Raw genomic sequence first — 25,083 nt, 5'->3', positions numbered from 1 at the left:
TGCAGTTTTTCCTTTCACAGCACCCTCGGTTTTTTGATTTAACCTTATAAGGTATCTTTTGACTAACATTATTGCTAACTTGGCAACTTTGTACAATATTGATCTTTTCCAAGAAATAACTACAGCACTGAAATCAGTGGAAAAAAGAGGAATCTGAAGAGTAACACTTATTTCTCTGATATTTATTATTGGAACATAATTCAAATAGGGATTTCTTGTCTTCATATTTCTGATGTTTAAATGTTTGCATCAATATTGATGAAATAAACAAGGATACCTTGACAGTGCAAAATTTTTGTTATGTCCCATCATGAAACAACAAGATACGCATTTCCAGCATATCTTTCTTAATGACACACTTGCTCTCCCATCACCTCATCATGCTAACCCCCAAACCATATGATCATATGATTGGAAGGTCAAGAGTGAAGCCCGCCTTACCCTCTTTGTTTTGCCTTGCTTCTTTCTTTTGTTCAAAACATGCCTCACCTTGGAGGAATGAAAAGACATGAGAAGGGAAAAAAAAGAGAAAGGTCGATCCAATCTGGTGATCGAGTGGTCCAACTACTCTGAAGTCCCAATCTAATATGCTGTTGAATCCTACTGGGTTACAGAACAGAGGAAAAAAAAAGAAAAACAAAGATTATTTAAATGCAAGCTTTGCAAGTTTTAGTGCATTAAAAGCTTGATTGCGCCATCATAAATTGAGATCCAAGAATATCTTGTGCGAAGAGCTTGCTAATTCCAAAAAGTTCCACATTGATATACAAAAATTTCCATAGCCATTAACTTCACTGCAAAGTGAACATTTTGAAAACAGGTTATCAAAGCATGCATTTCTCCCTTGTGAGATCTGTTCATAAAGATGAGGAGGCAGATGACCAGCTCCTTCATTCATCCACTCTTCACTATAATATTTAGGATTGAGGAAATGAGCCAAGCAATGAAGTGGCATGCTACTCTTTGTCCATCTTTGGATCAAAACTTTGTATACTTCATTATAGGACTACTTTCTTCGTTCACATTTTCCTTCTCATGCTTGAAAATCCTTTTCTGCACGTATGTAATCATAGAAGCAGGCATTGTGAAGCATGGGTATGTCAGTGATACAGTCCTGTAACATAGAAAAAGTTGGTTCAGCGGTCCAAAAATATTCAACCTTATCCCACGACGTGTCACCACTAACCAAGAGTTCTTTGATTTTTGTGTTTTTTGATGTCATTGTTTTTGTAGAACCTCCAATTTTCATCAATCACCATTTATTGCAAGACTGAAGTTACAACATGAATCTGTTTCACAAGAATAAGTGTATAAGCAAATCTACTTTTGATATCTCCAAGAAGCTTCAATTTTGAATATTTATTATATATTGTTCTTAGCAAACTATGATTAATCACAAAAGATTTTTAATCATTCTCACATTCTCATCAATTTGACCAATCCATTCTAATTGTTCAGACCTTTTACTTGAGCCTTGATCCAGTATGCAATTAGCTTTCAATGAAAAATTAAAGAGTATGCGTGACACAAGGTGTCCAAAAGATAGTAGGATATTTTGCTTCAACTCTTATAGCAGCTGCCTGAAGCATGGCCTGTCCATATTTGATTGTATCACATTTGTAGGCCCATCTTCATTGATGACTTCAATAAGCAACCTTGCTAGATGTTCCACATTCTTTATTTGATCAGTTGCATCTATTGCTTTCAAAAACACTGGCCCATTTTCGAATGCCGCCATGAAGTTTATCAAGCTTCACTCTTTATTTGAATCCATCCACCCATCACTAACAAACGACACTCCCTTGCAAGTCAATGATTGCTTGATTGCTTTGACGAGCAACCTCTTTGAGGATGATAGTGTTATTTTGATGATTAACAAGCAATTATCTAGAGCTTGCTATAAGTTAAATTGATACTTCATTTATAAGTTCATTACTCTCAGTATATTTGTTTAATTGAAAATATATATATGGTCTTGTTCATTTGGATGGATCTAATCTTGAGAATGCAGCAAAGTGTGAATTGAGTCGACCCATAGGTTGATTGGGTCAACCCCGGGACTTAAAGGAATCATCTGGCACACTCATGCAAAAACAGCACAAATGAACAGTGAGTTGGGTCGACCCAAGGTAGGCATGAGTCGACCCAACCTCCAAAGAACCTCAAAATGCAAAGAAAAAATGCTCTCTGGATTTACTGAGAGGGTCGACCCACACAGTGGTTGAGTCGACCCAAGCTTGAGTCGACCCAAACCCTGAGAGGGTCGACCCAAAGGCAAGACAGAAAGACAGACAGAAAATGGTTCTCTGAAATTACTGAGAGGGTCGACCCAAGAAGAAGTTGAGTCGACCCAAGTGAACTTTGAGTCGACCCAAACCCTGAGAGGGTCGACCCAAATGGAAGACAGAAAGACAGACAGAAAATGGCTCTCTGAAATTACTGAGAGGGTCGACCCAAGAAGAAGTTGAGTCGACCCAAGTGAACTTTGAGTCGACCCAAAGAATGGTTGGGTCGACCCAAGTGAAGGAAGTTTGAAATTCATGTTTCTGTGTTCTCTGAGAGGGTCGACCCAAGGAATGTTTGAGTCGACCCAAGGCCAAGTTGGGTCGACCCAAGGACAGGTTGAGCCGACCCAAACACGGGCTGAACAGTAACGGCTAGTTCTGCAGATGTACTTTTTGTCCTTCCCAAGGCATGTAACGGCTAGTTTTTCAAATCTGACCAATGGGGCTTGTCCAAGGAAGGTTGAAAACTATTTAAAAGGGCACTATTCATCAGAATAAATAACTTTTGAGTGGAAAATCAAAGTATACACAAGAAAACCAAAGAGCCCTAATCTTCTTCATCAAGAGCTTCATTCAAAAATCAAAGAAAGGGATTGAGCAGATTCAAAGAGGCATCAAGAGCTCCTTCCCCCATTGAAGAGTGAAGCTTCCTTGACAAAGAAGAGCCAAGCGACTTCAAAGCGATAATTTCTTTCTAACTCTTCTTCATTGCTCATATTGTTCTATATGCTCATTTAGGAGTTTAAATCTTTTCTTTTCATTTGTTTGAAAACTTTGTAAAGGTTCGTTGGTGAGCCCGCAAAACCAACAAAGGTTTTTGGTAAACCCGGAAAACCAAAGTTGTAAAGGTTCGTTGGTAAGCCCGCAAAACCAACAAGGTTTTTGGTGAACCCGGAAAACCAAAGTTGTATAGGTTCGTTGGTGATCCCGTAAAACCAACAAGGTTTTTGGATTGTGAGCCCGGAAAACAATCCAACTGTAATCCGCGAGATTATAGTGAATTCCCAAGGGTACGCTTGGGGAGTGGACGTAGGTGCTAAGGAGAGCACCGAACCACTATATATTGTTGTGTTTGGATTGTGTTTGTGCTTTCATTCTCTCTTGCTTTACTTTCTATTCTTGCATTAGTTTAACTCACTCTAATAACCTAAGTAAGCATCCATCGCAGTTAACTAAGAAAGTTTTAAAAGCACTAAAGTAAAGAAGAAACCAATTCACCCCCCCCTCTTGGCTTGTCACCTTGGGCAACAAGTGGTATCAGAGCAAGGTGCTCTAATAGTACTCATTGATCTAACAATCAAGAGTTAAAGATCATGACAACCCAAGTGGGATGTGCAATGAGTGAGGGACAATCCACAAATAGACCTCCTCTATTTAATGGCACAAACTACACATATTGGAAAGCCAGAATGAGGATATTCATTCAAGCTTCAGATTATGAACTATGGCAAATCATCACTAGAGGACCTCACACACCCACACTTAACATAGAGGGCACTATCATACCCAAACCAGAAATGGATTGGAATGAAAATGATAGAAGATTAGCACAGTTAAATGCAAAAGCTGTAAATATACTTTACTGCTCTTTAGATGTAAATGAATTTAATAGAATATCCACTTGCACCACCGCCAAAGAAATTTGGGATAGACTTGAGGTCACACATGAAGGGACCAATCAAGTTAAGGAGTCTAAGATAAACATATTAGTACACAAGTATGAACTGTTTAAAATGGAATCTACTGAGTCCATAACTGATATGTTTACTCGTTTTACTGATATTATAAATGGGCTTAAGAGTTTAGGAAAGTCTTATTCTAACTCTGATTTGGTGCGTAAAATTCTCAGGTCTCTACCAAGGAATTGGGAGGCCAAGGTAACCGCTATTCAAGAAGCAAAGGACCTCAACACACTGCAGTTAGAGGAGCTTCTAGGATCACTCATGACCTATGAGTTGACAATGAGGCAAAATTCAGAAGATGAGGTCAAGAGGAGAAAGCCTATTGCCCTAAAGACTACCACCCCTAGACAACAAACTGAATCGGAAGATTCAAATGATGATGAAGATATTGATGAAGAAGGGATGGCAGTGCTTGGGAGAAAATTCAGAAAATTCATGAGAGGTAAGAATAGATTCCATAAAAAGAAGCCCTTCATTAAAGGTAACTCAAGCAAAGAAAAGGGTAAGGACAAAGAAAAGGAGAAAGAAACTCCCATTTGCTATGAGTGTAACAAACCCGGGCATTATAAGATAGATTGCCCAGATTTGAAGTGGATGGCAAGAAAATTGAAAAAGAAGAATTTTATGGCCGATTGGAGTGAGAGTGAGGAATCAAGTTCGGAGGACGAAGATCATCAAGACACGGCCCAAATATGTCATATGGCCAATGACGATGAGGTAGATTCTGAACTTGACTGCGATTTTACTGTTGATGAATTACATGATGCATTTTTAGAACTCATGGAAGAACATAAAAAGGTAATTAATAAAAACAAAGCTCTAAAAGAAGAAAATCAATCTCTCATTAAAGATAAGATAAAACTGTCTCATAACTACGAAACATTAAGTAGGAAACTTGAAAATGAAACCAAGAACTTAATTGCTGAAAATATTAAGTTAAAAGAAGATGCTGAAAAATATAAAACTTTGGTAGATAAATTTACTCTTAGTTCTACCAAATTAAATTTGATTCTTGATAGCCAAAAAGCTGTATATGATAAGGCCGGTTTAGGATATAAAACAAATAGGAAACAAAAATTATTAAAGAATATTTTTGTAAAAGCTAAAAATGAAAATATTACTTGTTATTATTGCAATAAGTTAGGACATAGAGCATATGAATGTAACTTTAGAAAGTCTAGTCAAAACAAATCAAGTAATAATCAAAAGATAAAATTCAAAAAAGTTTGGGTTCCAAAAGGAACATGGAGTACTAACCCTAAAGGACCCAACTTAGTTTGGGTACCTAAAGTTTCTTCTTGATTTTGATTGCAGGTGTGTCTTGCAGCTGACAAAGTTGAAAAACGTTGGTATCTAGATAGCGGGTGTTCAAGACACATGACTGGTGACGAAGATCAATTTGTCACCTTGGAACCAAAGAATGGTGGAGTAGTAACCTATGGAGACAATGGTAAAGGGTATATCATTGGAAAGGGTAAAATTTTCATTGCTCCATCTGTTTTTATAGAAAATGTCTTATTAGTTAAAGGTTTGAAACATAATCTTCTTAGCATAAGTCAGTTTTGTGATAAAGGATTTAAAGTTACATTTGAAGCATCTGTATGTATAATCACAAATCCTAAAGATAATAGTATTGTACTTGTAGGACAAAGGCAAAGGAATATTTATTTAGTAGATCTTCAAGAATTAGGCAAGAAAAATGGTTTATGCTTAATTACTAATGAAGAAAAGAAAAATGAAACTAGTTGGCTTTGGCATCGAAGACTAGGACATGCTAGTATGGAATTAATATCAAAACTAGTTAAGAAGGAGTTAATAAAAGATGTGCCAAAATTGACTTTTGAAAAAGACAAAATATGTGGACCATGTTCATTGGGAAAACAAACTAAGTCATCCTTCAAATCGAAAAATGTAGTCTCAACAACTAGACCATTTGAACTCATACATATGGATTTATTTGGACCTACTAGAACTACAAGTCTAGGAGGGAAGAAGTATGGACTAGTTATTGTAGATGATTTTTCAAGGTACACATGGGTTTTATTTTTGGCACATAAGAATGAAGCATTTTCAGAATTTTTGAAACTATACAATAAAATCATAAATGAAAAGAAACTCACATTGGTAGCAATTCGAAGTGATCATGGCACGGAATTTGAAAATCAACACTTCGAGGAATTCTGCACTAAAAATGGAATATCACATCAATTTTCAGCACCTAGAACGCCTCAACAAAATGGGGTTGTTGAAAGGAAAAATAGGACATTGGCAGAAATGGCACGCACAATGTTGTGCGAGTCAAATCTTCCAAAGTACTTTTGGGCTGAAGCTATAAACACTTCTTGCCATATTCTAAATCGAGTCTTAATACGACCTATAACTAGGAAAACTCCTTATGAACTTTGGAACAATAGGAAACCAACTGCAAAATATTTTAAAGTATTTGGATGTAGATGTTTTATCTTAAATAATGGCAAGGAGGACTTAAGTAAATTTGATGCCAAGTCAGATAAAGGTATCTTCTTAGGATACTCCACATCTAGCAAGGCATACAGAGTATTCAACAAAAGAACCTTAGTAGTGGAAGAGTCGGTCAATATTATATTTGATGAGTCTGATAGTGAGTCTGCTAGGAAAGAAAGTATTGTTGATGATGATACAGGAATTATAGACTTTGAAAAGTTGAATATAGATGACGTGCCAAATCAAGATAAGGGAGAAGATTGCCTGCCACCACAACCCCAAGACGTGCCAAAAGAATGGAGGTATGCACATGGACATCCCAAAGACTTAATTATTGGTGATCCATCTCAAGGGGTAAGAACTCGATCTTCTCTTAGGAATTTAAATGATTATCTTGCTTTTGTTTCACAATTAGAACCTAAAACTTATGAAGAAGCTGAAAAAGATACTAACTGGATAAATGCCATGCAAGAGGAATTAAATCAATTTAAAAGAAGTAATGTATGGACATTAACTGAAAGACCAAAGCATAATTCAGTAATTGGAACAAAATGGGTATTTAGAAATAAATTAGATGAAAATGGAGTAGTTATAAGAAATAAGGCTAGACTTGTAGCTAAAGGATACAATCAGGAAGAAGGAATAGATTATGATGAGACGTTTGCTCCTGTAGCTAGATTAGAAGCTATAAGATTACTTCTAGCATTTGCATGCTTTATGGACTTTAAATTATATCAAATGGATGTGAAGAGTGCATTTTTAAATGGTATTATTGAAGAGGAAGTATATGTAGAACAACCTCCAGGATTTGAAAATCATGAATTACCAAATCATGTGTTTAAATTGCATAAGGCATTATATGGATTAAAGCAAGCACCTAGGGCTTGGTATGATAGACTAAGTAAGTTTCTCATTGATAATGACTTTTGTAGAGGAAATGTAGATAAAACTCTATTTCTCAAAAGAAAGGACAAAAATCTACTAGTGGTACAAATATATGTAGATGACATAATCTTTGGTGCCACTAACGATACTCTATGCAAAGAATTTGCTGATTTAATGCATGGAGAATTTGAGATGAGTTTGATGGGAGAATTAAGCTTCTTTTTAGGATTACAAATCAAACAAACCAAAGAAGGTATTTTCATTCATCAAACTAAGTATACAAGGGAAATACTGAAGAAGTTTGGTAATGAAAATCATAAGGGAATTGGCACTCCAATGAATCCCACTAATAAGCTAGACAAGGATGAAAAAGGGAAAAGTGTAGATATTAAGCTCTATAGAGGACTAATTGGATCCTTGCTCTATCTTACGGCTAGTAGACCCGACATTGTATTTAGTGTAGGGATATGTGCTAGATATCAATCGGATCCTAAGGAGTCACATTTAAGTGCAGTTAAGAGGATCCTTAGATATTTAAGAGGAACCACCACCATTGGATTATGGTACTCGAGAGACTCATGTCTAGATTTGCTCGCATACTCAGATGCAGATTTTGCCGGATGCAAATTAGATAGAAAGAGCACAAGTGGCACATGCCAATTCTTAGGAAACAATTTAGTATCATGGTTTAGTAAAAAGCAGAATTCAGTAGCACTATCCACAGCCGAAGCTGAATACATAGCTGCTGGTAGCTGTTGTGCTCAAGTATTATGGCTCAAGCAACAACTAGAGGACTATGGTGTTAAACTAGAAAATATTCCTATTAAGTGTGACAATACGAGTGCTATCAATCTCACTAAAAATTCAGTTCAGCACTCTAAGGCCAAACACATAGAAATAAGGTACCATTTCATTAGGGATCATGTGCAAAATGGAAATGTATGCATTGAGCATATATGCACGGAAAAACAATTGGCCGATATATTCACAAAACCACTGAGTGAAGATAGATTCTGTATGCTCAGAAGGGAATTAGGTATATGTGATCCTTTTATTGAATGAATATGAAAGGAAGTTAGTAGTCTCATGATACATTCTTCTAACTTCAAAAATCCCATGAAACATGAGTCAAATTTGTTGTCTATAAATTTCTCACTCATGTATCAATGTCCCATAAGGAGCTTATAAGGATTAAAAGCGAGGAAAACTTTTTAGAAGCAAAAAAGGAGAGAAAACCAAGTTCTGCACTTGGGTCGACCCAACCCAGAACAAGGGTCGACCCAACGTTGAGTCGACCCAAGAAAATTCTTGAGTCGACCCAACGTCGGGACCCCACTGTTAAAAGGGGGCCCGAGAGCTCATCTAGGGCACTGTTTGCCCTTTGTCTTCTTCCGAAAATCCTTGTCCCCACTCTCCAATCTCCACTAGACTCCTCCAAACAGTAGATTTCTTTAAGATCTTGGAGAAATGGGTCCCAAACGAGCCGTAGCCAAAAGATCCGGAAGAGTGAGCCGAGTCCAACAAGAGGAAAGGCGCCCTACCGAGCCTTCTCCCGTGTCTCCACCGCGTGAGGCACGTGCGGAGGTCCCTCCTTCCCCCTCAGTGCTCCTTGCAAGATTTGCGGGTAGGCCGGTTACTACCGGAAGAAGGATCCATTCGGAGTTTTTCAACCAAGAAGGATTTCGAATTTGGGAATGGATCCAAAGACAAGGATGGGAGTATCTTTGCTCCCTTGATGTGGTGATATACCCCGGGTTAGTCCAAGAATTCTACGCCTTCCTCAAGACTGGTATGGGAGGGCTTGTTTCAGATGTTAGAGGGGTTCGGATCCGTGTATCCGAGGAGAGCTTGAGTGAGCTTCTACACCTACCTTGCACGGGAGCTATTCCGGAAAGATCAGATAACAAAATGAGAGCTCTTCAGCTGATCATGGAAAATGAGAACTTCGATTTCTCTCAGAAGGTAATAGCTAGTTCTCTTTCCGCCGAGATGAGGTTGTTGCTTAATATGATAAATAGAATTTTATTTCCGAAGACCGGGAGATTCGATCTCATCTCAGAACGAGATCTTGCAGTTATGGAGTGCATGATTAGGGGGATTCCCCTAAATCTTCCGGCCATGATATTGAGGCAAATGAGAAAGGTAATAAGCAGCAACAGGGTATCATTGCCTTATGGCATGATACTTACATTGATCTTCCGTCAGCACGGGTTACCTCTCGAGGAGGAAGCATTCAAGAATCTGCAACCCACAGACACGTACACTGCACGGTCACTCATACGCATGGGTTATGAGAAAGTGAACGGGCAGTGGATACATACTGGTGCAGGCATTCAGGGTGAAGCACCAGAGGGAGAGGCACCAGAGGGTGAGGATGAGGAGCCTATGGATCATCCTACTGCACCCTCAGAGGCTGGACCATCGTCATCTGCTCCTCCGACAGATACGGATGACTTCTGGAGCAGGATGACAGAGCTCATGTCAGCTCAGGCGAGGACTATTACTGACGGGCTCACGAGCCGATTAGACGTCCGGTTGGATGTCATGTCTGCTGATATCAGTGATCTGAGGCAGCAGATTGGAGCACTCCGGAGAGAGAGGGAGACACATGGACCATCTGTGCCACAGGCTGCTGAGTCAGAGATATCGGCACAGAGTCATCCAGCTCGACGTGCTCCACGCCAGACTCAGTCTCACCAGGCTCGACCTCCCCTCGCCACGTATGCTAGGAGGATGAGGACTAGATCCCAGCCATTAGATTCTCCCTAGGCTGATCTTAGTATCTATGTTTAGAGCCTAGGCTAGAAATCTAGTTCTCATATGTATCTTGCTTTTTCTCATATGTATTTTGCTTTTGCCTTATATCTTTAAATCTTGATTGAGGAACATTGTACTTATCTTTATTTTGGGCATTATTGTATGAAAATGTTCCTATTTTGATCAATGAAGTCTGAAGTTTGTTCTTTATTGCATCTTTTCCCATATATATGTTTTTTGATGATAACAAAAAGGGGGAGAAGAGAAGGAAAGAGTATATAAAGGAAACGAGAAGAAAAGAGTATATAAAGGGGGAGAAGAAAAGATAGAGTATTCACTTCGAGAAAAGAAAGAGTATTGATTTTGGGAGAAGCAAAGATAGTGTTTAAAAACAAAAATATTAATTTTATGAGAAAGAGTGAGTAAAGAAGTTATGAAAAGAAAAAAAGAGAAATAAATGGGCAAACAAATTGAAAATCATATAAGAAAGCTTATATATCTAAGGGGGAGCAATTTGTAACAATAAAAACCATCAAATCAAAAATTTCTATCATAATTCAGAATTTGGCACATATAAATTCAAAATTTGGCACGCTCCTCTCTCACCCCGATACATAAGCTGAAACTCATATTTTATCTCAAATTTTTGAAGTTTCATTGCTAATGAATTATAAATGAAAGGGGGAGCCATTCAAAAAGTCAAATTGGCAAATTTTGAATAATATAGGGGGAGATTTCACTTATATATATGAAAAGCTGAAATTCAGAAATTCAATCCCTTTTATAAACTGATTTTAAAGACAAGTATCAATAGGCTTATACTCTTTATTTTGTAATCATCAAAAAGGGGGAGATTGAGGATGATAGTGTTATTTTGATGATTAACAAGCAATTATCTAGAGCTTGCTATAAGTTAAATTGATACTTCATTTATAAGTTCATTACTCTCAGTATATTTGTTTAATTGAAAATATATATATGGTCTTGTTCATTTGGATGGATCTAATCTTGAGAATGCAGCAAAGTGTGAATTGAGTCGACCCATAGGTTGATTGGGTCAACCCCGGGACTTAAAGGAATCATCTGGCACACTCATGCAAAAACAGCACAAATGAACAGTGAGTTGGGTCGACCCAAGGTAGGCATGAGTCGACCCAACCTCCAAAGAACCTCAAAATGCAAAGGAAAAATGCTCTCTGGATTTACTGAGAGGGTCGACCCACACAGTGGTTGAGTCGACCCAAGCTTGAGTCGACCCAAATCCTGAGAGGGTCGACCCAAAGGCAAGACAGAAAGACAGACAGAAAATGGTTCTCTGAAATTACTGAGAGGGTCGACCCAAGAAGAAGTTGAGTCGACCCAAGTGAACTTTGAGTCGACCCAAACCCTGAGAGGGTCGACCCAAATGGAAGACAGAAAGACAGACAGAAAATGGCTCTCTGAAATTACTGAGAGGGTCGACCCAAGAAGAAGTTGAGTCGACCCAAGTGAACTTTGAGTCGACCCAAAGAATGGTTGGGTCGACCCAAGTGAAGGAAGTTTGAAATTCATGTTTCTGTGTTCTCTGAGAGGGTCGACCCAAGGAATGTTTGAGTCGACCCAAGGCCAAGTTGGGTCGACCCAAGGACAGGTTGAGCCGACCCAAACACGGGCTGAACAGTAACGGCTAGTTCTGCAGATGTACTTTTTGTCCTTCCCAAGGCATGTAACGGCTAGTTTTTCAAATCTGACCAATGGGGCTTGTCCAAGGAAGGTTGAAAACTATTTAAAAGGGCACTATTCATCAGAATAAATAACTTTTGAGTGGGAAATCAAAGTATACACAAGAAAACCAAAGAGCCCGAATCTTCTTCATCAAGAGCTTCATTCAAAAATCAAAGAAAGGGATTGAGCAGATTCAAAGAGGCATCAAGAGCTCCTTCCCCCATTGAAGAGTGAAGCTTCCTTGACAAAGAAGAGCCAAGCGACTTCAAAGCGATAATTTCTTTCTAACTCTTCTTCATTGCTCATATTGTTCTATATGCTCATTTAGGAGTTTAAATCTTTTCTTTTCATTTGTTTGAAAACTTTGTAAAGGTTCGTTGGTGAGCCCGCAAAACCAACAAAGGTTTTTGGTAAACCCGGAAAACCAAAGTTGTAAAGGTTCGTTGGTAAGCCCGCAAAACCAACAAGATTTTTGGTGAACCCGGAAAACCAAAGTTGTATAGGTTCGTTGGTGATCCCGTAAAACCAACAAGGTTTTTGGATTGTGAGCCCGGAAAACAATCCAACTGTAATCCGCGAGATTATAGTGAATTCCCAAGGGTACGCTTGGGGAGTGGACGTAGGTGCTAAGGAGAGCACCGAACCACTATATATTGTTGTGTTTGGATTGTGTTTGTGCTTTCATTCTCTCTTGCTTTACTTTCTATTCTTGCATTAGTTTAACTTACTCTAATAACCTAAGTAAGCATCCATCGCAGTTAACTAAGAAAGTTTTAAAAGCACTAAAGTAAAGAAGAAACCAATTCACCCCCCCCCCTCTTGGCTTGTCACCTTGGGCAACACTCTTTTTTAGTTTTCTTAGCTCATTGAAGTGTGGTTTGAAGCCTAAGTTGGAGTGTACCCCTCCAAGGAATCGTCACATGCATGCTTTATCATGTCTTTGAAATAAGGCGACTGATCAAATAAATGACAAGCCATTGGCATAGAAAGCATGAACAATCAAAGAGTCATGCTCATCTTTTATGGAAACATTGAGATATTTAAAGAGAGTGTTATTCCCTTTTCTATTCTTCCCTTTTCTATTTAGAAAAGATGTGTTAAAGCCACTAAGGACTTCTTTTAATGTTTTCTTTGTTTTAGCTATATCATCAAGTTTTTTGAAGTTGGCTAACATTTCATCATCAACAGCTGACCATACTATAATTCCATGATTTGAGAGATGATGGCTCTAACTTAACAATATGTTCCTTTAAATTGTGCTTTCCAAAATTTGCATGAAAAATGTGCAATTTCCACCACCTGATTGTAACTTTCCCATATTTTCAACAAATTGCTACAAAGGTCCACCATTTGAATTATCATCGTTTCTTTTCCTTTGCCACTTCCATCACTAGCCATTCTATTCTTAAAGCAGAAAATTAGGAAAAGGATTTTCAATGATTGTTTATAGTACAATACAGGAAAATGAAATGTTAAATTTTCCTTTTTTTTTCAATTGCACTAGATGAAAGTTATACAAACATGCCAAATATCAGCCTAAAGGTAACAATATGATCTTGTGGAATAATGGCATTGAAGAATGAGAGGAAGTGGGGAAGGAGTTTGGATGGTCAAGTCCATATAGGGGGAAAGAATGTCCGAGGGACAGTGGTAGTTTTTCTTAAAGAAAGGTGAGACCTCATAGTTCTTGGTGCTGTCGTTCTTTTGTCCTGTGAAGGAGGAAAAGGAAAAATAAAGCCTCTTTGTCCTATCTTAAGCAGCGGAAAGAAAAAGGAAAAATAGAGAAGGGCTGAAGGGGGAAAGATAGAAGAGATCAAGAAAGTGACATGACTTAGGAAAAGATGCTGGGAAGAGGCGCCCAGAGGTGGAGAAGCAGAGAAGGTGAGATTCCGGCCCTATCCTTGCCTTCTATCGTCACTTATTTCTGTTTATTTTTTTCTTTTTTTTCTCGTTTTGCCACCTAGTTGGATTAAACAGTAAATTAGATGGGACATTGGAGGAGGTTATGCTGCCTAGTCACTAGATTAAATCGGCCTTTCTTCTCTTTCCTTCATGTGTTGCTTTGTTCTTCCAAGGCGAGGCATGCTTTGAATGAAAGAAGAAAGGTGAAACAGAGAGGCGAGCTTCAATATTGATCATCTATTACCCATCTATGCAGTTCAAGAGGGAGGGTGAATTGGGTTTTTCAAAAATTTAAACTAAGGTGCAGTGGAATGAAGATTTAATGTGTGTGATTAGAAATATGAGCTACAAGTAAGAAAGAATGCAAGAGAATGAAGCACACAAATCAATCACCACAAACACAAGAATTTATAATGGTTCGGTGCCAACCCTGCGCCTACATCCATTTTCTAAGAAATCCTTCCTAGAAATTTTTACTATAATATCTCCAAAATTACAGTACGATTGTTTTGACCTAGCTCACAACCAACCTAATAAATTTTTACTGTAAATCAACCAAAACAACCACCAAGTCTTTCCTAGGCTTAACACAATCCAATTCCAGGTTTGGATGGATCTTTTTTTCAAGTTTCAATCTCTGAAACTTGTTACGATAGAGTATGAGGAAGATAAGTAACAAAAAAAATTACAACTCCTTAAAGACAAATATACAAAGATTCAATGGAGCTTTGGAAGCAGTTGGTTGGCTTTGAATGAACTTTAATGCTCTTCACCAACTCTCTCTGACAATGAAAAATGTGCTCTTTTGGCTCTCACTGAATGCACTTGAAGTTTTTCTTTCTTTTCTTTTCTCTCTTTCCCTTATGCTTAAATCTTTTTCTTATTGTTCTTGTCTTCCTTCTGTCGTTCCCATGCATTTATATTATCAAGAAGTGGTTAGAAGATGTTTCTAGCCATTAGACAGGCTGAAAGAGCTGTTGGAGGCGAAAACGGCTATTTTGATTTACAGAAAAACTAGCCATTACTATTGTCAGGTGCAGACGAGTCGAATTGACTTTTTCAAAGATCCACTTGTGAGCTTCAGAGGTCGACTAGTGATAGCAGTTGTTTTTGTTGCACTCTATCTTTCGTCTGTGATCATTGTGAGGTTGACTCTTCTATTATTTGGTTCCAAGGTCGACTCAATAACATGCTGATTTTGGCTACTTTCTGTCTTTTGTCTATGGCCATTCTAAGGTCGACTCTTGTTCAATAGGAGTCGGCTTGTTATTTTTATGGGTCGATTCGTGAAAGTATAAACTTTTGCCTCCTTTTATCTTCCTATTGAGACTGTTCTGGGTCGACTTGTCTAATTCAAGGGTCGACTTGTGAAAGCGTGCCAGTGCCAAAGCGACTCGTGTATATTCTGGGGCCGACTCTTGAAACTGCCCAAAGATGAAGTCTTTTGTTTTTGCCTGTGAATGTTCAGGGGTCAGCTCATAGTGTTCTTGGGGTCGACTCCTCTTGTGCAGAACTTTATAATTTTCAGTTTCATTCTTCCACATCAAGAGTTATAGATTGATGTCTTCTTGGCTTTTTGAGAGCATTATAGTACACTCCAAGCAAGTGATTAGTAGACTTCTTACTCAGACATTTTGTATCATCAAAATCAAACCTTTTAGGTCAACACCATCTAATTATATGATCAGATCGTTTGGGGCTTAGCGCATTGGAGTGATGATAGAGGATGCATGTCATTGAGAAGGATACAGGGGACATGCATATCATGTTGTGTTGTAGTGGGACACGCATTGCTATGGCCAAGTACCAGTGATGGTAAAGAGAGGACACTACTGAATTTAGCGGTGCAGTGGAGGATGATGAAGGGGAGCATGTTGATGAATTTAGCGCCAATCAAGAACAAGAGGATGTGGTGAAGGCGAGGATGGGGAAGAAGCAAAGGTGGGAGACATCTTAGAAGTGCAGTGAAGCAAGGAGAAGATGGTGAAACTAAGGATCTGTGAATCGAAATGATTAAGGGAAAAGGGATGTAAACAAGTAGAAGAGGCTGGATGATATAAGTTAGATTTTAGTTTGATGCTAGATATAGTATTACTTCTTCACTTAAAAAAAAAATTGTTAACTTGGGCTAGAGCTTGGCTACATCATTGTGAGCTTAGGTCCATGTCCAACTGATGACAGAGCCTGAGCTATTGTTGGAGTTCTGACCTATGGGGCCTTACCCTATATTACTTGGTTCATTGGTCCACTTCATACAAATTTGACTTCATAATTCAAAATCCACTACCTACAAATGAACTCAATTTGATGGGGGTAAGATTAGAAAATACATTCTAGGTAGTTGAATAAATTAGCATTATAGCCGGTCCCAACTAGTTTTGAAATAAGGGTTAGATGAGTTGAGTATATTTGAATATATATCAAATTTGTGTCAACTGTCAAGGAAGGTGGCCATTGGAATCAATTCCATTTCAAATTCCTAAGCAAAAGTACTAAACCATTTGCTCCATAATAGAAGACTAATAAACATGTGATATGGTTTAAAAGTCTATGCACTGTCCCATCTATATGGGATTTATATCAATTTGCGACTTCCCACATTGAGAGATCCCAAGAACACCTTCCACCTCTTATCCATGTTGTTTACTAACTACCGGAAGCCTTATTTCTAGCGTCCCAACATTCCTGATCCCAAGTTGAAATCTTATGCATGCTAGCTGCCTCAGTCTTCACCAAATAAGGCAACACTAAAATTTAACTCGTGATCTTATCGATTCAGATAAACCTTCAGTCTTTTCAGAGTTTGAACTATAGCAAACTGTATTGCAATAGGTATGAACATACCAGTTTGTAATACGCCTATGTGTTTAGTGCAAGGTCTGCGGAACCGTCCCGAACCGTCCAATTCGGGGTGTTCCGGGCCGTACCGGCGGCGGATCGAGACGATTCCGCAATTGAAACCGAGACACCTCGCCGGAGGGGAAGGAGAAGAGGAAAAGGGAAAGAGAGCGGGGAAGGGAGGGAGAGGGAGAGGGAGAGGCCGGCCAGGGCCAGACGGAGGCCGGGGAGCCTCCGAACAGAGGTGGAGGCCAGGGAGATGCAGAGGTGGGGATTTGCCTCCGGTCCCCAGTTTCATTCGAAATAGGAGCCCGAAGGGGGCCTCTTTTACTTATTTTTTTTTTAAATTAAAAAAAGGATTTGCTGACTTCAACTTAAAAAACTCAAAAATAAAAAGGCCCCCCTCCGAGGTCCTGCTTCGAGTGAAATAGGAAACCGGAGGCGGAGCCCCACCTCCGCGTCTCTCCAACCTCCGCCTCCTCCGTGTGGAGGCTCCCCGGCTTCCGCCAACCGGCCCTAGCTAGCCTCTCTCTTTCCTCTTCTCCCTCTCCCTCCCCCCTTGCTCTCTCTCACTCTCTCTTTTTCTCTCTCGTTCTCCCTCTCCCCTGCCATAGAATATGCGTCGGTACAGGCCCGCGTCATGCTACAGGCCCGGCACAGCATGACGCGGGCCCGTACCGACTCGTCCCACGGGCAACTGGTACGGTGCTCGGTACCAGTTCCGCCGACATTGGTCTAGTGTTTTGATTTACCATATCACAATTATGATACTCCTTTTTCTTGGCCCATTGGATCTGCAAGGGTATGTGACCTAAAGTTATCTTGAAAGACCTTTCTTGCATTACTGCCTTAAACAAGCTTTGCTCAAGTATGATCAGGTGTCTTCCATTTGTAGTTACAGGCTTTCCCATACATTTTTCCTTCCTTTCCCACAAGCAATCTGAACTAGAAGTCTCAGATTAACTTTCAATAGCATCTTTTAGAACTTGCTTCCGTTTTTTATTATCCAGGAATATTTGTCAATTTTATGCTGTACAGATTACTTTCATACACTAGAGAAACCACCTTAGCAATTGCACTTTGCCATGATGCTACAGTGCTTGGGCACAAGCTATGCAACTGCATGGGCCATTTATCTTTTCCTTCATGTGATATGATGTCGACCATTTTATAGCTATTTCTAGTGTTTAACTTGACTAACCCTGAGAAGTGAAGAAGTCCTAAATGAAACCTGTTCAAGGAATTACAGACATGTTGGCAAATTAGTGATTGGCTACACAATTGGTACACCTCTAATAATAAGCATGGGATGAAATTATTGATAAGGAAATATGCTGTATATTTGATTATTTTGACTGGAAATGATAGCAAAACCTTGCATTGATCTTCTTCCAGAATGGTTAAGTTCCAAAACTTTCAGTGAGAATGATGCTCCTGCCAGACTCATATTGCTGGATCTAGTTGTCAAGCAAACATCTGTCATATATGTTTGCTAGTCTCTTTATTATCTATGATGTATACTATCTTTTAGTCAGTTAGTAGATGTGACTCTAATTTTGATATTTGTGGAATTTTTTGAAATTAAAGCCTCTCATGATGCAGTTTTTGTCCTAAAACTTTATTCAGTTAACATGTATCTGGAACTCCAAATCTGGGAGAATTCCCAATTGCTTTCTAATACGATAAGTTTGGGTTTTCTTGTAGGTGAAGACAGCTTCCCTAACCCTCATTCTTGTTGCTTTTCTCATTGTTTCGTTGTCCTCCATTGACTCAGCCCTCTGTTATATATCAGCTTTACTGCTCAGGAAAACTGCATAATTACAGGTGTGAAGGTCATGTGCTGCAATGATTTTTATGTATTTCATATCTCATCAGTTGATAGTGTATCATTTGTACATTGAGCAGCAGGCTGCATATACCTGACTAAATATTTAGTTGTTATATACTAAATGCCTTGTATTAGTACTTTTCCTCCTCCCAATCTATCAGAATTTTTGAAATCCTGGATGCCAGTGAGTGAAATTAGTTTCTTGACATTGATTTCTTAAATAGCAATAAATGCCTTATTGACATTAAGTTATTTTGCTTATGGGAACATCGGCTTTTGGCTGCAGAGCCCCAGTCCAATTTGATGGTGGTGCCAAGATCAGAGAAATCTTTAGATCCCCATTTCTGAGGGAGCTTGTTATTGGGCTTGTCATCTTCTGAATTTCTTCTTAAGATGAATAGTGTTGATTGCTTAGTTAAGGAATAAACTTTTGAGTTATGAGAGAGCTGCTTTAAATTGAAGATTCCCAGAATAGTTTTTCAGGGGGCTTTGATCCAAGGTTGTGGCCAAAACGCAGAAAATCTATGGTCCTGAACTGCTGGTTTCTTGTGTATCGAACCAATGTTTTGGCAGCCCTACTTGATGTCATGTTTGTTAGCCAAAGATTGTAGATAAGCTCTGAGTGAATGGTTTGGTAGAAAATAAGCTGTTTTTGGGAGTGGGAATCCATTATCTTGACTGTCGAAGGACAATGTGTAATTCCTTTAACATGTTTGTGTTGCCATATATCCATTACGATGCCATTAGCATAATTAGAAGCTTTTTCATCCACAAAATTTTCTTGGAAGTTCCACTAGAGCATCATTGTCACCATTTTTTCTTGTCATATTTCCTACAAAAAATGAGCATTACAACTTTATGTTTCTTATGTTGCCCCCAAAGGGAGGGTTTTAGTCAAAACTGTTAAAGTCATCTCGCAATGTCAGGATGCTATCAGGGGTTCCTTCAAAACATCTCTATGATGCTAGTCTTTTTCAGTGCCTTGACATGATCATAATAGGGGTGTTTCTTTCTAGCTGGATAATAGCAAACCATAAAATGCTCCTTAAAGTTAACTATGTGCATTGCGTGGGCCCAAAACTAGTGTATTTAGCATCAGTATGTCTTGTTCAGGTACCTAATGATAATTCCATCTTATGTTGCCTAGGAATTTTATTTGCGCTCTACTATAAGCACTGTAAGCTTGCATTTCCCAACCCAAGCCATCTCTGAGGCCTCTGACGCACTTTATATCTCCAACCTGGTGCTCCTGGAGCCTTCCTTAAGACACACTTGCACACGAAATTCTATGCAAACTCAAACCTGCAAGAACTGCGTTGTGATTTGCGAATCACATCTAGCCTACTCCATTTGGCATCCATGGGCATATGGGATACTTTTCAAGGGAATTTTAAGTGACATATCTGGCCCTCACACATGACACTGCATAAAAAAAAATAAAAACAAATCGTAAGAATAAAGTTCTCCTGCATTTATAAATAGTCCATCTACTTCTACTTTTGATAGGCATGCAACATTGTTCTGTCAAGCTGTAGAAATGGGGCTTTGGAAATCCAGAACTTACCATAGTTTTAGCTGTAGAAATGCAAACTTAGCAATCATAATGGCCGGCACATATTCATAGTGTGGATTGAAGCAATGCCAATTGAAAACAAGCTAGCTTATTGCCATTGGTCTCTAATCTATGTAAAAAAAATATATTTCAATTGAACTACTCACAACAATGCAAAACCCTAGAATTCATATTTAAATGCATAAATTTAAGCAAGTATATTTGCCAAAATAAAAAAAAAGAAAATACACAAGCCTAAGGTGGAGAACTAGACCATTTCAACCTCGTAATTGTCTCACCAAACCCATTTCTTTGAATCAGTAGCTTGATCTTTCCCCAATCTTTCTCCTCCCACAAATTTCCCTTTCCACCGAATGCCCAATATTTCACCGCGTTCACCGCGTCCCTATCCTCTTTAGGCGTTTCTAATTAGTTCTATTCTAACGATAGTAATGGAACAAATTCTCACTCGTTAATGCCAAGGGTTTCGCCTCTATTCCTCGACTGGCAACAATATAAATTTACACCCACCTACCCCAAGAACTACAAAGGTAAAAGACTAGACTCTGCCATTATTTGTATGTGATTGGTACGTTGTGATGCACAGAAGAGAGAGCACAGATAGCCAACTATTGTGGTACGTCTCTTTCCATCGTAGAGTCGCATGCACCCCATAGCCGTTTTTTGCTATCAATTGGGCTCCAGTGCTTTTTTGTTACATATAGGAGATCTCACCGCGTTGACATTAATGAGAAGCAAGTCATACCACAATCAAGTTTGAATCACTGCACAGTTCACATTGGAAGTCACAAGATTCATCAGATACCCACGCCTTATATGTAAGGCCATGAAGCTCTACTTTTTGCGCCAAGAGATTTGTTCAGGGTCCTTGAGCTCCATGTCCACATCTCCATCAATGGCTCGCTTGCTTCTCTTTTGGTTGGTCTTTCTTGTTCTCATCGCCAATCTGGAAATGGCTCGGCTGAGGCCTATGGAGGGCGAAGTGGTAGAGTTGGAGCTCGGCGGGCCTGAGGAGGCCACTGGACCTTCCATCGGTGTAACCCCCCATTGCAGGGAGTTGGGGGAGAGCAAGCAGCAGCAAGTAATCAAGAATCACCAGTGCTCGAGGAAGAAGATATTGGGAGGTCATGTGATACTTATTGGGCTCACGACCACCAGCATTGTGATAATCCTCGCCTATGTCTGGGTCACTAGGGGAAGAAATAAAAAGAGCATGATGATATAAATGACTTTGTTCCGTTTCATCCCATATTTTCTTCTTCTTGCATTATATTAGTACCTGGGAGCGAGTAACGGGGTTGGCAAGAGATGTGCATATTTTATACAGAAATTTAGAATTATAATAGAATGATATGTAGAGAAATTTGAACCAATGTAATTTGGGTGATCATATTTTAACCACTGTTCTCATGAGTTTGATCTGGAGCTCATTATTCTTTTACGTTTATTTAAATATGTGTGTGGGTGTACGTGCGAGAGAGAGAGAGTGAGAGGGAGAGAGAGTTGAATGTATGAGAACTTTGACGGCATGAACCTATACGGTTTGGTCTCCATTCATCGGCTTCATTGAAGAAAATCTTTCCTTTTTTGTGATTCTTTTTTTGAGTGCGAAGACGTGAACCAAATTGTTAGAGCTAATGGCTTTGGTGATTACCAGTTTGTTTATTTCTTCATTTTTTGGGTAAATAAAATCGAGTTAAGTTACTTGGCAACCGCTTCAACACTTTTCACTTAATCCTCCAAGATGAAGTTAATGGCACTTTCGTCAAGAAGCTCGTCTTCCTATTTCCTTTTTATTATAAATTCCGGGAAGTTAAAAAAGAGCCGGTATAAAGAAGTTTGGAGAAGAAACTCCAGAAAGAGAGAGAATTGGCTTGAGGCTTTTGTTGATATATTGGACAATCAGAGATTAGACAAGGAAAAAGGGAAGGTGGTCATATAGTCCCAATCGATGGTCCGTGTCTACGAAGCTATCCACTCTCCATGACAGGAAATATTTAGCAATGAAGATTTAGGTCCTACTTCTGAGTTGGCAAAAATACTGGCCTGTCATGAGGACCCAAGTCTGCAAAATATAAACTCACTGGACAAGAAAAGATGTAACAATTAATGAAGTAGTGTATTATTAGGAAGAGGATAGTCACAAAATCAAAAAGCACCCATAACTTAGTAAAATTCTTTGCATCTTGCTTCCTAGGCTTTCCAACAATAGCTTTTAGCTTTTCCCTTCATACCATCCTTGGTTGCCTTTTTATGGTCACCGCCAAAATATTGAGTTATAAGGTCCGATTTGACCTTCCCTTCTCTCTACAGTTCCAATTGATTACTAGTGGCCTGCAATCCAAGAATGAGGGCAATGTCAATCCCCAGGATGGGTACTAATTGTTTTCCAAATCAAAAATCCTCCTTATCATCATCCCAGAAAGACAGATAAGAATCAAGACAGGGCCTACTCTACTTGATATATAGAAAGGTGGGGAGATGACCAAGGGAGTGCCAATCATCACATGCTTTTTCTCAGGGTATATCAGCTCAATGAGAGTTGTTCAAATTGACAATATTCTTGGGGCCAATGGAGGTACTTGCCCTCTCTTAGATCCCTGAATTTCTTTTCCTTCCTTATATTAGTAGCATTGCTACTCGACCCACCATTTTGACCTAATCAGCATCTACATTAAAACTAACATTCGCATAAAAATCCTAAGAAACTACTTATAGAAGTATATATGATTTTTAATTTGTATAAAATGTCATACATAAGAACAAAATTCATTCTAAGTTCATATAATTAAATATTGGATATGGTAGTCATCTATTAAATCTGAAACAAGTTAATATTCAAACATGAGTATAACAAAAAATGATACATGTTTTACTTTTAAAGATACTAGCATACGTGTGTGAAAATGGACAAAGAGTATATGTATGGCTTTATTACTTGTGTGCAATTGGTCGGTAAATATGTCTGTAGTTGCACTAATAGTGTTCATAAAATAGTATTTTGTGCATAGTATAGAAGTCAATAAGTATGTGCAATTTTATATTAAGTTTATCCAAGGGGATAGAAATTGTGTGTACAATTTTTAATTATGTGCTAGTGTATAGCAAGCGTCTGCATCTTTATGTTAATTCTATGTAAGTGAATAATTTTTATCATTAGTAGAAAGGAATTTCTACCACACAATAGGGAATACTTTTTTTTTTCAAATAATGATAGCATTATGCATAAGACGTAAAAAATCAGAGAAATTAACAACCTAAACTAAGAAAATTTAAATTCAATTTTCTCTTGGTCAACATAGTTGATCTATACATTGATATAGAATCAACCAAAATTAATAAAAATAAGATAATAGATATTTAAAAAAAAATAAGTAGAAATAAAAATCAACATCATTTTGTCTAGAGACGGATGGTAGAAGACTATAGGAGCAGTGGTGGAGGTCAGCGGGAGCGTCACTACAGTATTCGAGAATAGTGGGAGGGGTTGCCAGGTGTTGGGTTACTATGTCGGAGTGTAGATAAATTGCTAGACCGTCGATAGTAGACGGTGAAAGGGCTAGTGTGTTGGAGAGACATATAGAGCATAAGAAAAGAAAAGTATGGAGAGCGGAATAGAAGACGATAATAGAAGAGAGAAACATTGATTATGGAGAAATCGACTATAAGAGAAAAAAAGAGAGAAATGCTGATTAGGGAGGAATAGGTGGAAGCTAGAGATTGGGGTATGTGGGAGAGACTAAAATGGCTAGGGTGCAGCATAGAGAAAGGATATGGGATGTAGCATGGAGATTGGAAGAGAATGGCAGGATGTTAAAGAGACGATAGACAATGCAGAGGAAATTCAAAGGTGGGTATAGAGTGCTAAATTAATGATTTGAAGTATGAGGGGCATATTGGTCATTTTGTACTTCCAGTAAGAAGAAAGTAACCAGGAGTTAAAAAAAAAGTTTCGAATTTGGACTACATATTAAAGTCACGGTCAACATGCACTCCGTGTTGTAGTTTGATTTGTAGGAGGGTCGGACAATAACTATTCCTAAAAGTTACTCAAGGTTGAAGGTAGCGTATAATTGGGTTGGGGGAGTTTTGACTAGGTTTTATCTAGGATTTTAACATTCTTTACAATTTTTATGGTTTTTGTTAGCTGATTTTAGACGAGCATCATGACCTATTGTCTTCCTTCAACCTTTATTGGAACTAATCATACAAGAAATCTTTAAGAAGGTATATGGGATTTCTATAATAATTATTGTAATAAATTCAAAAAAATATTATTCTATTTTTCTGTATTATTGGAAAGTCCCAAAGTCCTACGGTGATGGAAGAGGCTATGATTGAATCCTCCCAGGTTTATCCTAATAATTTGCACTATGATATTCATAATCTATTGATTTAACAACCCAAATTAGGTTAACATTTTTGCTTACATGCCAGCACCTTGACGTCACATATCTAAATCCCTGATCCTTGAGATCTGTGCTTGTATCATAGACGTAAACTCTAGAAGGCCTTGGGAAATGTTTTAACTTGCTAGTTTGAGGTATGGGAAGAGCAATGAGGAAGGGTGAAGGTCATTTCAATATTTCTTAAGATAATGCACACTCAAATCCTATGGCTCTTAATCAGTGGACTTGTGGAACATCCTAGTATAGGTGATTCCTTCTCAAGGAAATGGGTGGAGTTTGCTGGTCAAGTTTTAGGACAAGGTGTGAAGAAGATAAACTAAGGTAGGAAGGGGTGTTAGGAGGTAGGAATAGGTTCTAGGAGTGGTTATTCAAAAAGAATATGGTGTTTAACTACTAACACCGACATAGGTAAGGGTATTGATGTTTAAGTTTATTAGGTGACTATAACTTTTGAGGCAAAAGTGAGTCTAAAATGAGGGATACAGATCTAAAAGTTGTGTTTGACTTCAGATCGCATGACTTTGCTGGATTAATGAGTCCTAGTTTATAGTCTCAAAGATGGGTGTACTTAGAAATCAAAACTACATAACACTATCAATTAGACTTATTTATGATCCAAATTTTATGGTTTAAGGGTCTAGTTTCTGGTGGTGAATAGAATTAATATGGAGATAGGGACATTTTACCTAAAGGTGAAGGTTAGATCCAAGGCTAAAACTCATCATTGAATGTATGAATATATTAACTTGAGCAAAAG

At 38.5% G+C, this 25,083-nt stretch overlaps 1 protein-coding gene across 2 annotated transcripts; it reads left to right on the top strand.

The window, feature by feature from the left end:
- The first annotated feature begins 1,535 nt into the window (after nt 1-1,535).
- On the top strand, nt 1,536-19,120 carry LOC148702732 (uncharacterized). Of its 2 annotated transcripts, XM_088703014.2 has the most exons (3): nt 1,536-5,441; nt 18,221-18,340; nt 18,631-19,120. In XM_088703014.2, exon 1 carries the CDS (start codon nt 3,599-3,601, stop codon nt 5,267-5,269), a length of 1,671 nt encoding a protein of 556 aa, XP_088559140.2. In that variant the 5' UTR covers nt 1,536-3,598; the 3' UTR covers nt 5,270-5,441; nt 18,221-18,340; nt 18,631-19,120. The 2 variants fall into 2 exon arrangements, with proteins under 2 accessions (XP_088559140.2, XP_088559141.2); XM_088703015.2 differs by lacking the exon at nt 18,221-18,340.
- Nucleotides 19,121-25,083: the final 5,963 nt, after the last annotated feature.

Source organism: Phoenix dactylifera, chromosome 8 (genome assembly GCF_051530095.1).
Source record: "Phoenix dactylifera cultivar Ajwa chromosome 8, Ajwa_hap1_PhDact_Kaust_v1.1, whole genome shotgun sequence".
Lineage (NCBI taxonomy): Eukaryota > Viridiplantae > Streptophyta > Magnoliopsida > Arecales > Arecaceae > Phoenix > Phoenix dactylifera.
This window is presented reverse-complemented; position numbering and strand designations above follow the sequence as displayed.

What these genes read in the sequence shown, in the direction of transcription:
- LOC148702732 (XM_088703015.2), top strand. Translation starts at nt 3,599, where the DNA reads ATGACAACCCAAGTGGGATGTGCAATGAGTGAGGGACAATCCACAAAT.